This window comes from Chinchilla lanigera, unplaced genomic scaffold (genome assembly GCF_000276665.1).
Source record: "Chinchilla lanigera isolate Chin_1 unplaced genomic scaffold, ChiLan1.0 scaffold00018, whole genome shotgun sequence".
NCBI classification, from domain to species: domain Eukaryota; kingdom Metazoa; phylum Chordata; class Mammalia; order Rodentia; family Chinchillidae; genus Chinchilla; species Chinchilla lanigera.
The window spans coordinates 952,884-967,263 of NW_004955419.1; the positions used below are offsets into that span (position 1 = coordinate 952,884).

At 50.4% G+C, this 14,380-nt stretch overlaps 1 protein-coding gene across 2 annotated transcripts in view; it reads right to left on the reverse strand.

Annotated features, from left to right (window-relative positions):
• Positions 1 to 10,945: 10,945 nt before the first annotated feature.
• Stxbp1 (syntaxin binding protein 1) overlaps positions 10,946 to 14,380 on the reverse strand; it is a gene marked incomplete at its 5' end in the record, with an annotated part of 36,931 nt that continues 33,496 nt past the window's right edge. Inside the window, 1 exon segment of one of the 2 annotated variants that reach the window (XM_013513282.1) lies at positions 10,946 to 12,804. In XM_013513282.1, coding sequence (XP_013368736.1) covers positions 12,722 to 12,804 — 83 coding nt within the window. 2 annotated transcript variants of the gene reach the window in all.

Genomic DNA, 14,380 nt, shown 5'->3' on the forward strand with positions numbered 1-14,380 from the left:
AAAAAAAAAAAAACAAATCAACAGACTAATCCTGAGGATGCCTATATGTTGGACTTACTAGACAAAAACATGAAACCTTTTTTTTGGTCTTTTTGAGACGGGTCTCGCTATGCAGTTCAGGCTGGCCTTGTGCTCACTTTGTAGGCCAGGCTGGTCTTGAACTCGCAACGATCTTCCTGCCTCAGCCTCCCAAGTGCTGGGATTACAGGTGTGCACCACCACGCCTGGCTCATGAAACCATTTTAAACGTGTTCGAAGACCCAAAGCAAACCATGTCTAAAGAACAAGAGGAGCTGGCATGGTGGCTGGGGAACCCAGAGGCTCAAATCCCCAGCCCGCTAGTGCAGTAAAAGTTGCCTTCTAACTCCTTGGTGCAAAGAGTCTTCCATTTACTTTGGTGTTGGTTTTTCTGCAACAGTCACAAGCTGGACGCTAGCTTGAACTACAGAGCGAGACCCTGTCTCAAAAAAAAAAAAAAAAAAAAAAAAAAAAAGCAAAAGCATGCAAGGAAAATTTGAGAACATCTCAACAAATAAAAAATATAAGCAGAGTCAGGTGTGGTGGTGCAGGCCTGTAATTTCAGCACTTGGGAGGCTGAGGCAGGAGGACTGCTGCAAGTTCAAGGCCAGCCTGGGCTACATAACAAGTTCAAATGCAGCCTGAACTACAAAGCAAGACCTTGAAAATGCTTCACTACTCTCTTGCCCGCCCAAACCTGACAAAATCATGCAAATCCAGAGGTTCAAATCTTTGTGGTCACTTTGGGAATGTCCAGGAAACTGCCCAGCCCACCCAGGGTGTGCATGTCTAAAAAGCCACCAAATATCAGAAAGATGTCACCTTAAAAAGTTATGTGTGTTGGGGCTGGGGATTTAGCTCAGTGGCACAGCACCTGTCTGGCAAGGTCAAGGTCGTGAGTTCGATTCCTGGTACTGGAAAAAAATCAAAACCAAAAAAAAAAGTTATGTGTGCCATTTGGATGTTTCAGCAGTGGGCTTGGGAGTGGTGCCAGGCCAAACAGTGGGTTGGACTTGGGGTTGGTGGCCCAAAAAGAGTGGATTTTTGCTGGGAATGGTGGTGCACATCTATAATCTCAGCACTTGGGAGGCTGAGGCAGGGAGCTCACTGTGAGTTTGAGGCCAGCCTGAATCACAGAGTAAAACTCTGTCTCAAAAAAAAGTGGATTTTTGTGCATGTGCTTGGAAATGCAGAGAGTAATGCTGGGTTTAAGGCATTGAATCTCTGGTCATTGAACACATCCAGAGGAATCAAAGCTCCCAATATGCACCACTGCGCTCAGAGCTCATGGTCAGATTAACTCATATGGAGGCTCCCTGCCATGTGGAGATGATCCTTACTGAAAAATACTCTAGAAGAAACAAAAATTTATGGCACAAGGACAGGTGGGTAGTGGTGCCTGATAAGTCACAGGCAACCCCCACCACCACCGTGGGGGATTTAAGCTCTTTTATTAAGGAGTTAATAAAAACTCCTTCCTCTTCACCTGTTCCCCTCCAGTTCCCCTCGACAAAAGCCAACCTCACCCTCATCCGCCTTGGCAGAACCAGACATTCAACTCTTATGAACAACCCACCCTGCTCGGGCTGTTCTGGCCCATGGACACCCCCTCCTGAAAAATGTTCTGGCCCATGGACACCCTCCCCAAAAGTTAGCTTAAAAACCCCATGCTTTGCTCAGCTCAGGGCTGTCCTAGTCTGCGGGGCAGCCCACCGTGTCGCTCCCCCCAATAAAGACTCCTCTTGTGTCAGAAGGTCTGATCTGCTTCTGTGTGGGTCTCGGCCGGATCATACCAGTGCCCACCTGTAATCTCAACACTGTGGGAGGCTGAAGCAGGAGGATCCCAAGTTCAAGCTCTTCCTGGGTACCCTAGCATCTTAGGGAAACTCAGTCTCAAATGAAAAAACAAAAAGAGTCAGGGGTGTAGCTCCGTGTGAAGGCTCTAGGTTCAATCACCAGGACTGCCAAAAACAAAAACAATCCCCCCCCAGAAAAACCAGCCAACCAACCAACCAAACAAACAAACAAAAAAAAACCCTTATAAAATGGGAACTAATTCAGCATAGAACAGGTGCAAATGAAATATAGTAACAACTCCCAAGAGAGTCAACAGCACACATGAACAGGTGGAAGAAAGCATCAGCAAACCTGAAGATGGATGAATTGAGACTACCTGGTCTGGGAGGAAGAAAGAAAGGAGGAAAAAGGAGCCAAGCTCGGAGATATCTGAGGTATCATCAAACGTACCAAGGACCACAGAGCGGAAATCTCAGAAGAGAAGCAGCTATGCAGAAAGAAGGAATATTTGAAGATGTAACGGCTGAAACCTTTGCATGTTTGATGAAAAATGTAAGCCTGCCTGTCTAGTAAACTCAGTTTAGCAGGGCATGGTGGCACACACCAGTAAACCCAGCACTCGGGAGGCTGAGGCAGGAGGATCATTGAGACCAGCCTGGCTACAAAGTGAGCTCAAGGCCAGCCTGAGCTGCATAGCGAGACCCTGTCTCAAAAAGACAAAAAAACAAAAACAAAAAAACAAACAATAAAAAACCCTTGGTTTATCCCAAGTAGGAATAAATCATACAAAATGTCAAGGGAGGCAATAGGGTATTTTTTGTCAGGCGTGGTAGCGCAGGCCTGTAATCCCAGCAGCAGGAGGACTGCCATGAACTGAAGGCCAGCCTGAGCTACATAGTGAGTTCAAGTCCAGTCCAGACTACATAGCAAGACCCTGTCTCAAAAAACAAAAAACCAGCAAAAAAGTAGGTTAAGTTTTTGTTGAAGGCAGGTAAAGGAAAGTAGAAAGTGCCTGTGAAAGGGTAGGAGGTTCCTTTTGGGGTTGACAAAAATGTTTTCAGATTAGATGTGGTGATGCTCACACAAGCCTGGGAATATATTACAAAATGCTGAACTGCACTCTATGCAGGGGAATTGCATGTGTGTGAAAATCCCTCAATCACGCTGTCCTTACTCAGCACGGAGACAACACATGGGCTGGATTTGAATCTCTGCCACTCCTTACCAGCACAGGAGCCTGGGCCAAGTGGCCTGAGTTATCTGACTCGTGCTGGCTCAGAGCGGTCAAAGGGGAACGGGCTCACCTGCAACGTCTAGCACACTAATAGCACACTCGCAGCCTGGCTCGATGAGGGAAGGTGTAAAGAGCTACAGAGCGTGGGGAGGAGCTCGGGAACAGCTTCTGGCATGGCTTCCATCACAGAGGCACTAGGCTGGAAGAGACGCACATTTACTCGGCTAGAAGGTATGAGTGGGAGGTGGGAAGGCAGTGCAAAGGCCCTGAGGCACGCAGGGCAAAGCAGCTCATGCCTGATGAAGACCAGAGAGGTGACAGGGAAGCTGGGGGACAGCAGGGCTGGATCTCACAAGCCTCCTAGATTGCAAAGGAGCATTTCTGTGACCCAATCAGCATGTGCGATCTTTCTGAGCTGCATCTGAAAGATTTCCCCAGTTGCATGAGGTGAGGGGTTAGAATGGGCAAGAGACTAACTTGTTAGGAGGTCAGGATGGACATTCTGAAGGGACAATGGTCAGTTTTACTCTATGCTAAGCATTATCCTAAGGGCGCTACACAGATGGACATATTTAATCCTCACAATGGTCCTTATAGAAGACTTATTCTTCCCAATGTATTGATGTGAAAATGGAGGGTAACGCCTCCAATCCCACAGGGAAGTCAGAGGCTCCACTCAAAAGCCCTTCTGGAAACCATTCTGCAATAAACACTGAGAATTAAAAAGTGCCAGTTCTCCAAGAGATGGATTATTTTGTGGCCACAGTAATTGGTAGCTAACCACTCAACAGTTCTTCTCTTTTGGTTTTTTTGAGACAGAGTCTCTCTATTTTTTTCAGACAGTGTCTCACTGTGCAGTTCAGGCTGGCCTTAAATTCATTTTGTAGCCCAGGCTGGTCTTGAACTCACAATGATCCTCCTGTCTCAGCCTCCCGAGTGCTGGGATTACAGGAGTGTGCCACCACGCCAGGCAACCACTAGAACTGTTACCAGAGTTTAGAATAGAAGCCCTGGCTCTGGGCATCTGGTCTCTGTCAGACCAAGCTCTGACAACCATCCCAAATGCTAATCCAGGAGACGAGGCGAGTGGTGGCGAAGGGCAGGGAAGGTGCTGTGGTGGATTAACTAACGGTCCCCTTGGAACGCCCATCTGAACTGAGTCAGCGTGGTGCTGGGTGTGGAAGGCCCACCTGAGGATCATTGCTAACAGCAGAAAAAGACCTGGAGGGGAACATGGTGCGCTGTGGATTCTCCTGGAGGAGCTTGTCACGCTGGCTTTCCTGATACAAACTCGGCTGTTCTCATCATCGGAGGAGCTCAGTCCCTGCCTGTCACTGAGGATGGCCGCGGTTCTCTTCAGGGGAGCTCTGGTCCTTAACTTGAGCGTCGCTTCCTGGCTCCAGTGCAGACCCCTCAGGCTGCTGGCCCAGGCCCTTCGTCCAGCTGGTGCAGACTTTCCAGCTTCCACCACTGACCTTTGGGCCTTCCCAGCGCAGATCCTTGACACACACTTGCATGAGACATTGACGTGGGCTCTGGGCCTCCAGCTGGACGCGTGCAGGACATTGCCGTGGGATCCAGGCCCTCGGCTGGATTCTTTGGGTCTCCAGCGTGAGGACAGATCTCCTGCACTCTTCCAAATTTCACTCTTCGGGCAGATATTATAAAATAATCCTATAAATTACGTGTCCTGTATTAAATATATTCCCTCACAAGCCCTGGCTACAACAGATGCTTTTACCAGCGCAGCTACACTGGGAAGAAGAGATAGCGGGTTCGAGATCTGTCTTTGAGTGGCTGACACAGAGGACACATCAGGCGGCTGCGGCTCTGACCCACCCCTCAAAAGCTCACCAAAAAAAAAGCTATAGAAAGGCCGCAGCCTGTAAGAGACACCTTCTCTGTTCACGCACGGAGAGCTCCCCCTCAGGTTTAGCAATAAATCTGCCTGGACTGTTGAGTTCACGCTGTTCCCCTCCTTTTTTTTTTTTTTCCCCGGAACTGGGAATTGAACTCACGACTTCGCTCTTGCCAGGCAGGCGCTGTGCCACTGAGCTAAATCCCCAACTCCTCCCCTCCCTCTGTTTGGCTCACTGGTGCTCCACAGAAAAAGGGAACACAGGCAAGGACCCAGGGTTGTGTAGCAGCGGCACAGGTGGTCCTGGTCAAGGTCTGGGCTGCATGATCGGGATCTCGGGATCTCGGGACTGGTTCTGTAAAGTTCTGGTCTGGTCATCACGGTCTGGGGAGTCCCAGCAGGAGATGACAGCTTCTGCTTTTGGGTGAGTCCCTGTTTCTATCATGGGGTGACTTCTCCCGCTGAAGGGGACCTCACTGTGCAGTCCTTGGGTGACTGCAGGTTTCGGACAATGACTTGAGACTTCCGGACACTGCTCCAGGGGATCTGGAACCAGAGGTGGTAAAAGCAGACGTCCCTGAAAAATCAGTAACTCTTGTCTTGGTGTCCTCGGTCTTGAAGGGGGATGAGATCCGCTAGGTAAATGTAGGACTAATACACCTTGCAATTTAGATACTTCTTAAGTGATTAACAGCCCTATGCTCAGAGCTGAGCAGAGATCTGATCCAGTTATAAGGTAATAAGGGAGACATAAAATGAAGGCAGATGCCAAGCTTTATCGTGCTTTTAAGTTATCCACTGGCCACCTGCAGAGCCAGCTCCTAAGTCTTTCTTGTCCAACCAGTTGTGAACACTGGTTATCCATGAAAACAACTCCTGGAAATCCAGCCAATCAGAAGCTGTTTTACTCCAGTAACCTCCACCTTCACTCCAGAAGCCTGCGAAGAATTTTAGAGTTTGCCCATCCCGAAGCCCAGGGCTCCCCAAAAGCCTATCAAGGAGGCATGTGCCTTCCAAACCCCGCCTATTGGCTGGGGGCAATAAATTCAGCTAGTTTGGTTCAGGGGTGTTGAGTGGCGGCCCATTCCTTTCTCGCGTCTTGCTATGTAGTTTAGGCTGCCCTTACACTCGCTGTGTAGCCCGGGGTAGTTTTGAACTTGTGGTGATCCTCCTGCCTCAGCTTCCCCTCCTGAGTGCACCTGGCTAACCCCTCCTTTCTGTCACTGGGTGTTGGCCTGGCTCTCAGGGGGCCCAAGAAGCCTGCTCAGCTCTGAGCATCCCCCAGAGCCTGGACTGCGCCTTGCAGAAGACAGGGGGCATTGTTCTTGCCCTTTTTGAGTCTCATTCTCAGCAAGGGTCCTCTTCAGAAGCCCAGCAATCCCTGGCCAGGGGCAGGAGATGCGAGCAATCAGCTTGAGGAAGTGGCTGCTAACAGGAAAGGAGGGGTGGCGTGTGGGCAGCCAGAGACCGACCCCTGCTTCAGCGGTGATCGGAGTCTCACGGGTAGTGAGTGCGCACTGTGTACATTTGGAAAAGAAAAGACTCACCAAAAAGTTTTAAAGGAGAAACATAAATGTAAGTAGAAAAACACCTAAAACTAAATTAGAATAATTTCCCATCGCAGACAGGGCAGATATTGTTTGCATCCGTTCACGCAAGGCAGGGTTGTCATGTGGCTTCAGCCGCAGGTCAGCTCATTCTGTTTCATTCTACTGAACTGGAACATCTTTTAGTCACGGAAATGGCAGCCCGCGGCACGGAGATTGTGACACTCAGATCTAACGTCCATGACAGTGATCAGTTCTTTACGGAAATGCAGTCTGGCCTGTCACACCCTACGTTATCAATAGTGTCACACACTCAAAGCTGCAAGGCAGCTGCAAACCAACACCTTTGTATCAGTTGTCTTTGCTGCATAATAAATCACTCCCGCATGAAGTGGCTTCAGAGGACAGCCCCTGAAATAGATCTGGGTCACTGGGGGTTCTTCTGGTGCGGCCCAGCCTGGTCTGATCTCAGCAGCGCTCACCCATGCACCTGCAACTCAGCAGGTGTGCGCACTTCAGGGCCAGCTGGTCCCCGTAAGTGCAAGGTGGGTCCCCGTTGGGAGGGCAGTGGAGGGCCTGCTTCTAGTTACCAAACAGACTCGCACACCTTGCTCATTGGCATTCTCAGGGTCGTAAGAGCATAGGACCGGGAGCATAGGACTTGGGATCACAAGCTCACTCTTGTCACCCGGCTCAGAGGAAGTCACCAGGCAGCCCTGAGCGGCCACTTCTGTTACCTGACAATCTGGACCTATTCTGGAAGGATTTCAGCTCTGGAAAGGGTTTCTTGTATTTCTGCTCCAGGATTTGATATGGTTCTAGAACATGGCTTAACCAAAAACATATTCTGGCTGTGGAGTGAGAGGGTCAAACCACCACAGGTCCTGGAGATAGATCAGTGCAGCAAGCCTCTGAAGCCAGGGAAGCGGCACACTTGTGTACGGCAGACACTACTGATACCCTAGTGTGTGACAGGACCGCTTGTGTCTGTCCTGTGTGCTGCGGTCACATGTGCCGACTCCTTCCCGGAGGCCGCCCTCCAGGGTGACTGGTGCCTGGGGGCCGTCGGGGTGGGTGCCCGACCCTGGGGCAGCCAGCTGTGCTCTGGCAGCCAAGCCCTCCAGCTGCGGAGGTCTGGGGTTCTTGCAGCCTCGCTCACAAAAGGAGCACTGCTTCGCTGGCAAACCACTGGTGAACACGGAACTTCACAATTTTTAATTTATTTTTTAATTACTGTAAAATAAAAATAGCATTCACTGTGTTCACTGTATGTGTGCCCAGCTCCGCGGACTTGAGCACGTTCCTGCGCTTGTGCAACTATCACCACCACCCAGCTCCACACTTCCGGGCCGAAATGGACAGCTCTCTCCAGGAAGCGCCCCCGGCCCGCATTCTGCTGTCTGTCCCTAGGAGTCTCACTACTCCAGGTCCCTCAGAGAAGGAAGTCGTATTTTACGCTCTTCCGACTGGCTTATTTTATCAGCACAGTGTCTTCCAGCTTCATCCTTGCTGTAACATTTATCAAAATTTCCTTTCTTCCTAAGGCTGAATAACAGCCCTGTGTGCTTGTGCACCACATTTTGTTTACTATGCATCCATCAATGCACACCTGAACCGCTTGTCTTTTGGTTACTGTGAACAATGTTGCTTTGAGCACAGCTGTACCGATCTCTCTCCAAGCTGCTTTCCCTAATTCTTTTGGGATTATCTAGAAGGGGAATTACTGGATCATATGGCAATTCTGCTTTTAATTTTTTGAAAACCGCCATATTGTCTTCCATAGCAGCCACACAATTCTACATCCCAACATAGTGCATGGTGTACGAGGGTTTCACTTTCTCCATGCCCCCACAAACACTTGGTATTTTCTCTGTGTTTTTTTATTTATTTATATTTATATTTACTTATTTTTTGGTTTTTTTGAGACAGGGTCTTGCTATGCAGTTCAGGCTGGCCTTGAGCTCACTTTGTAGCCCAGGCTGGTCTCCAACTCTCAATGATCCTCCTGCCTCAGCCTCCCGAATGCTGGGATTACAGGCATGCGCCACCACACCCAGTGAGACAGGGTCTCACTCTGCACTTCAGGCTGGCCTCAAACTCATGGCAATGCTCTTGCCTCAGCCTCCCAAGTGCTAAAATTACATGTGCACCACCACCACATCTGGTAATGAAGCAATGTGTGTGTGTGCGCGTGCATGTGAATTTTGAGAGAGCATCTTGCTATGCAGTCCAGGCTGGCCTTGAACTTGCGGCAATTCCCTCTTCAGCTTCCTGAGTGCTGGTGTTATAGGTGTGAGTTCCATGCCCGGCCAATGAAGCACTATTAAGTCACAGATTCTTTTGGGATTGATGAGCTGAGGTAATAGGATAATAACGTTCCTTTGTCTATGAGTGGCAACTAGCCTGACCTCAGTGTTTATCATTCCCATGCATGTTTTTACACATCTGCAATGTATGTATCCATAAACAATGTACAGTGCTTTTCTCCCTTTTACGCTGGGAACTGAGTCCAGGACCCTGGGGGTGCTAAGCCTGTGCTCCACCACTGAGCGGCGCCACCAACCCTCCGGCACTTTGTATGAGGTTTTAAAAAGTTCCCTAGGTGCACCACGCTGCATGGCTCCTTCCACCCCTTGCTCTTCACACAGTGCTGTCTCTGAGATTCAGTCACGCTGACCTATGCAACTGGAGGAGCTCAGAGTAGCCCAGGGTGAACACACAGTGTCCCCTCTCTGAACACGTGGACGTTTCAGTTTATGAGCTTGTGGGCTCCTTCTCCCCAGACTGCGCCGGGAGCTGTCATCCTCATCAAAGACTGTGTTACAGCAAGTCAGGAATCACAGGCGGGAGCAGAGGCCCTCCTCAAGATCACGTGGAGAGAGTTCCACCAGGTCTGTGTTCCCAGTCACTGTGCCATTCTGCCTTCCTGAGAACAGGCGCGTGGTGTCACACCGAGGTGGGTTTCTGGCCTGGCAGCAGAATTCACTCTGCTGAATGCACGTGTGGACCAGGGCCTCTGGAAGGGTCACGTGACCGGCAGCAGCTCACAGCTTTAGGACTGCTTGTCAGAGGTGCAATGTTTTGGATAAGCTCTGGTTTGCTTCAGAACCCGTCCCCTCTGGGGCGTTTCCACCACAGACTTAGAGTGACAGGCCCCACCTGTGCTGAATGACGGAGAACTAGGACTCTGGTCAGAACAGTGCCATGCTTATTTGCTCTTGGGTGGCAGCTGGGGAAAAGCAATGCAGAGACGTGACAGAAAACCTTGGCCAAAGATGTCAAAAATAACTAGAGAGCCATTTCCGTAGGGCTGGGATGAAAGATGACCTTGGAAGAAGCCGTCAGTCTTACTATGCTTCCATGCAAACTCAGCTTAGAACTATTTTTGGAACTTTAAACTTCCAATCTTGGATCTCACTCCAAGGCAATCTGGTTAATGGTAAAATAACTACTGACCATAGGAGCTGGACACTCTCTAAGAATGAGCTTCATGAATTACTTACCATGCAAGTCTCACCAGCATTGATTGTTAGCTTTCTCAATGCTACAAAGAAGTTTTAGTCCATTTTCTGTTACTATAACAAAATACTTGAGCATGGGTAGTGTATAAGGAAAAGAGGTTTATTCAGCTCATCATGCTGGAGGTTCAAGAGCATGGCACAGGCATCAGGTTGGCTCTGATGAGGACCTTATGGCTAACGATGGCATGATGGGACAGCAATCATAGGGTAAGGCAGGACGCCAAAGACTGGGAGAGGCCAGACTTGCCCTTTTCTAAGGACAGCACCCTCAGTGATCTGATTTCCCACTAAGGCCCATCTCCTAAAGGTTCTATCACCTTCCAGCACTGCCTTTCTAAAGACCGAGCACCCAAAGCCTAGCCCTTTTGGGAACACACTCAAGCCATTTCCAAGCCCTAGCCGGGGAATAGGACTTAATGAGGTGAAACAAGTTCATCTAAAGAGCTCCACTGCCCTGAGCCTAGTGTTCTAGTAGATGCTCTGTGTGACCTTGATGGTTGCTTCAGCGTCTATTCCCCAAGTCCTGGCCAGGTTTCAAGACAAGCAGGACACGCACTGGAGTCCAATCTGGAGAGTTTGTTACATATGTGGGTGGGAAGACACGAGGGTGTGGCAATGCTGATAAAGGAAGCCAGCTTACTGTAGGCCCTAAATACACCGGCACCATGTGCTCAAGCGTGGCATCTGCAGAAAGAGCCGAGGCAGACAGGCACCCTAGAAAGGGAGAGAAACAGGCACAAAAGGCCTACGTCGTATCTAGGCAATGTCCCACTGCTACACGGGGCCCAAGACAAGGTTCACAGAGCATCCTCAAATGTGAGACAGCTACAGATCTAATGCAGGGGACGGTGACTTGGATGGGGAATTTGGAGCCACCACTGGGGGTGGCCGGCCTCCTCTGCAGGGGGCTGTTGCAGAGGGTTTTCCCTCCCACTCCGCAAGTAAAATCAACCTGGCAGTGGCCCTGGAGGTGAGTGGGCGCTGATTTCTTTATTTATTAGACTTGAGTGCTTTAGTACAGAACGGTACAGAGATGATACATGTTTGTGCTTCAATACTTTCAAACATGGAGATTTTGATAATTTAAAGGTAAACAAGTTTCAAGACAGACTAGCTTTTTTTTTTTAAAATATCCTTTTGATAAATTATTTTTATATAAATAACAGAGAAAGGAAAACCAACATGTTTGACAAACGAAGTCCTGAAGCATGAGCATCGCTTGGTCAGAGGGTGGGGACAAAACAAGCAGCAACCATAAGAAACAAACCAAGGCAGGGTCCTACAGTTCTGTCCTAAGGAAGTAAGATCTCTTAAGGGAGAGGGGTGGCCAGGAGGAGACCTGGAAACTAATCCGAGTGCAGAGGGAGATTTCAAAGCCAAGAGAAGAGAACGCCACAATGCATCTAACAGGGCGGGCGAGAAACACTGTCAAAGGAAGGCGGAGGCTGCGCTGAACTAGCATACACCACGTTTGCAACGACGTCACAAGACACAGTAAGATACACACAGTCTGCGGGAGGGAGAGGGAGGCGGGGGCTGGGCGGGGACGTTTTTTGTGACTTCCACTGTCATATTTTGCGACAACAGCAGCAGAGTAAGTGGTGTGCTCACTCCTGGGCACTGGGGAACTGCTGAGTCCTGAGGATGAGGAGCCATCCTTCCAGCATCTGTTTCTTTAATTTCTGCTTTACAGCTACATTTTTATACAGAGAATAAAATGATCATTTTCTCTTACAACTACGATGACATATGACTGCACAATACACAAAATAAAGAATCGTAGGTATCTTAAACTGAGGGTAATCTGACAAGTGTTGCTTGCAAGGTGGGGACAGGTTCAGCAGCCTCAATCCAATGAGAGAGGACAGAGGGGCTCTGTTCTTCCCCTTCCTCCAGACAAGGGTCCCCTGCCCAGGACCTTCCTGACACTTGAGCCCTGCCTGGGCTGACCCTGCTCATTACAGAGGCTGTTAGGGACACTGCTACGGCAGGAAGGGGTCTAGTCAAGCGGGCAGGCCTAACCAGGCCCCAAAGGAGATGGAGGCCCCGGTGAGCGACTGCTCTTCACGCATCTGGCCTGGAGGACTTCCCTCAGGGTCACAACTCTGGACACAGGTGAGGGAGGGCAGTGCCAGCTGTGGAGATGCCAGCCAATGCCCAGCCTGGCTATGTGCGAGCACCCCAGCCCCCACCTGCAGCCATACCGGCAGGGGCATGAGGACTGGGGGAAGAATCTCCAACCTCACAGTGTGTCTGACCCCTGACTGCCACTTCTCGGCTGATCTGGATGAGAACAGGCACCGAGGGGAGGAACTGGAGTGAAGAGAGCAGATTCATCCTCAGTGTGAAATACTTTGAGAACACAGATACCTCTATGGATCCCAACGAGAACGAGAAACCAAAATAAGATCATAATGACACCCACACTTCTACCTTTCCATCCTCAAGCAATTTGCACATGTCGCTGGGGCTATGTACAAGGTCACAAACTCATAAATAACGGGGAGGAGTCCATTCGTCCTACAGTTCACAGGCTTCCGCGGCACAGCGCTCGCACACCAACTTCTCCTTATAGGATACATATATAAGGTACTCTTTTTAAAAAACACAATGCATTATTCTCTTTTGTTTCAAACGAGAAGAGGGCATCATGAAACACGAGAATGCAGCGCGACAGGGCCGGCCAGGGCGTGCAGGGCTGGGAGGAGCGGCGGAGCACTGTGGGGAGGGGCTGCGGCTTATTTTTTTAACTGCTTATTTCTTCATCTGTTTTATTCAGTTTCTTCAGCGTGTCCAGCAGTTTCTGTGGGGTGAGAATGTGCGTGGATCCTGGGGGAGGCAGAGAAGACAGTGAGCTGCGCCCGCGCCGGCTTCAAGCGCTTTTCCTTGCCTGCGCTCCTCCGCTCCCAGAGCTGCGCCGGCCCCTCCCCCGCCCCGGCACCGCTCCAGGGGACGCAGGGAGGGCTTGGGGGTGGGGTCTGGGCCCTGCCGCAGTCGGCCTGGGAGAGGTTTGGGGACTGTGGTTAATGAAATCACACATGGGGCTCAGGCACGGCCCCAGGCGACACCGAGGAACAAGCCCTCCCCATCTGAGCCCAGCGCCATCCGCCCGGTGATGGGGCAGCTGCTTTCCTCGTTCTCTCTAAACTCAGGGTGAAGCCAGGGAGAGAATTCCAAACAGTATGGCCAAGGGAGCAGGGGGAGAACAGGACAGGGGCTGGCAGGGGACCACGTGTGGAAAGAATGGTACCTGGTGCGGAGCACATGGGTGGGCAAAGCCCCTGGGGAAGCCACTGACCCCGAGGAGCTGGTTTTGCCGTGGCGGGGGACCTCAGGTGTGAGAGGGGAAGGGCGGGGACCTGAGGCCTTACCTTGCCGAGACCGCGCATTGTAAGATTAGAAATGCTTGCCAAAGTTTAAGCTAATGGAACCAGAGAGACTTCTAGTGCAAAAATAAAAAAATGAAAATTAAAAAATGAAGGCCTCTTTCATAAGGAGAGAGATATCTAATAAGTGCATTAAAAATGATGCATGGATCGTGTGATTTGGACATGGACTTGATCAAACAGAAAGGAAGTGACTTGTGAGCATGAGGCCTGCATACATGCAGCAGAGGACTTCAAAGAAAGATCCTGGTGGGAAGGAAAAATAAACAAAAGAGATCCGTGCTTGAAAATGTGCCTCCCTGGAGACCGGGGGAGGGACAGGCCTTCTCGGGAGTAGGTAAGGACAAACCCCAGATGCCAGATTTCCCTCCAAGGCAGGCAGAAGAAAGCTTTGGCTGGCATGCTGGGCGTCCTTCCGACACCAGGACCCCTATGCCTCTGACCACTGCTTGCTCGGCTGACCAGGACTGCTGGCACAGGGGACCTTTCTGGTCAGTCCAGACCAGTGGAGTATGGGCAATATCCTGTCTGTTGTGAGAGGCGTCTGCCAACATCCCATCCTCTGCAACTCCAGCCCCAGCCCCCGCTCACTGCTGTGTCAGGAGCCAGCCCTTGGTTACTTCCCAGGGACACTAAAGTGGATGCACTGAGCACACAGCCTGTCCGGGGCCCCGTTCTCTCAAGCTGACTCATTCTTCTGCAGTCCTGAGGCTCCTAGGCAGATGTGACGCAGGTTTCAGGAATAGGTCCCTGGGTGTTTTTAGAGCGCCCCTTTACCCTAAAGCAGTCACTTCTGTGAACAATCTTCCCACTAGTCCTACAGGAAGTCAAAGGCTGCTGCACAAACGAGGTCAAAAGACATTAACATGAATGAAGCTCTGAAGTGAGAACCACTGCCAGAATGAGGCCTTCCAAACCTCACCTCGATGCAGCCTGTGTCTGGACGTGGAAAGACAGTCTCTGGATACGGGATACAGGGTAGCTGGGCTTCCTTAAAGGCAACAGGGAGCACACCTGCC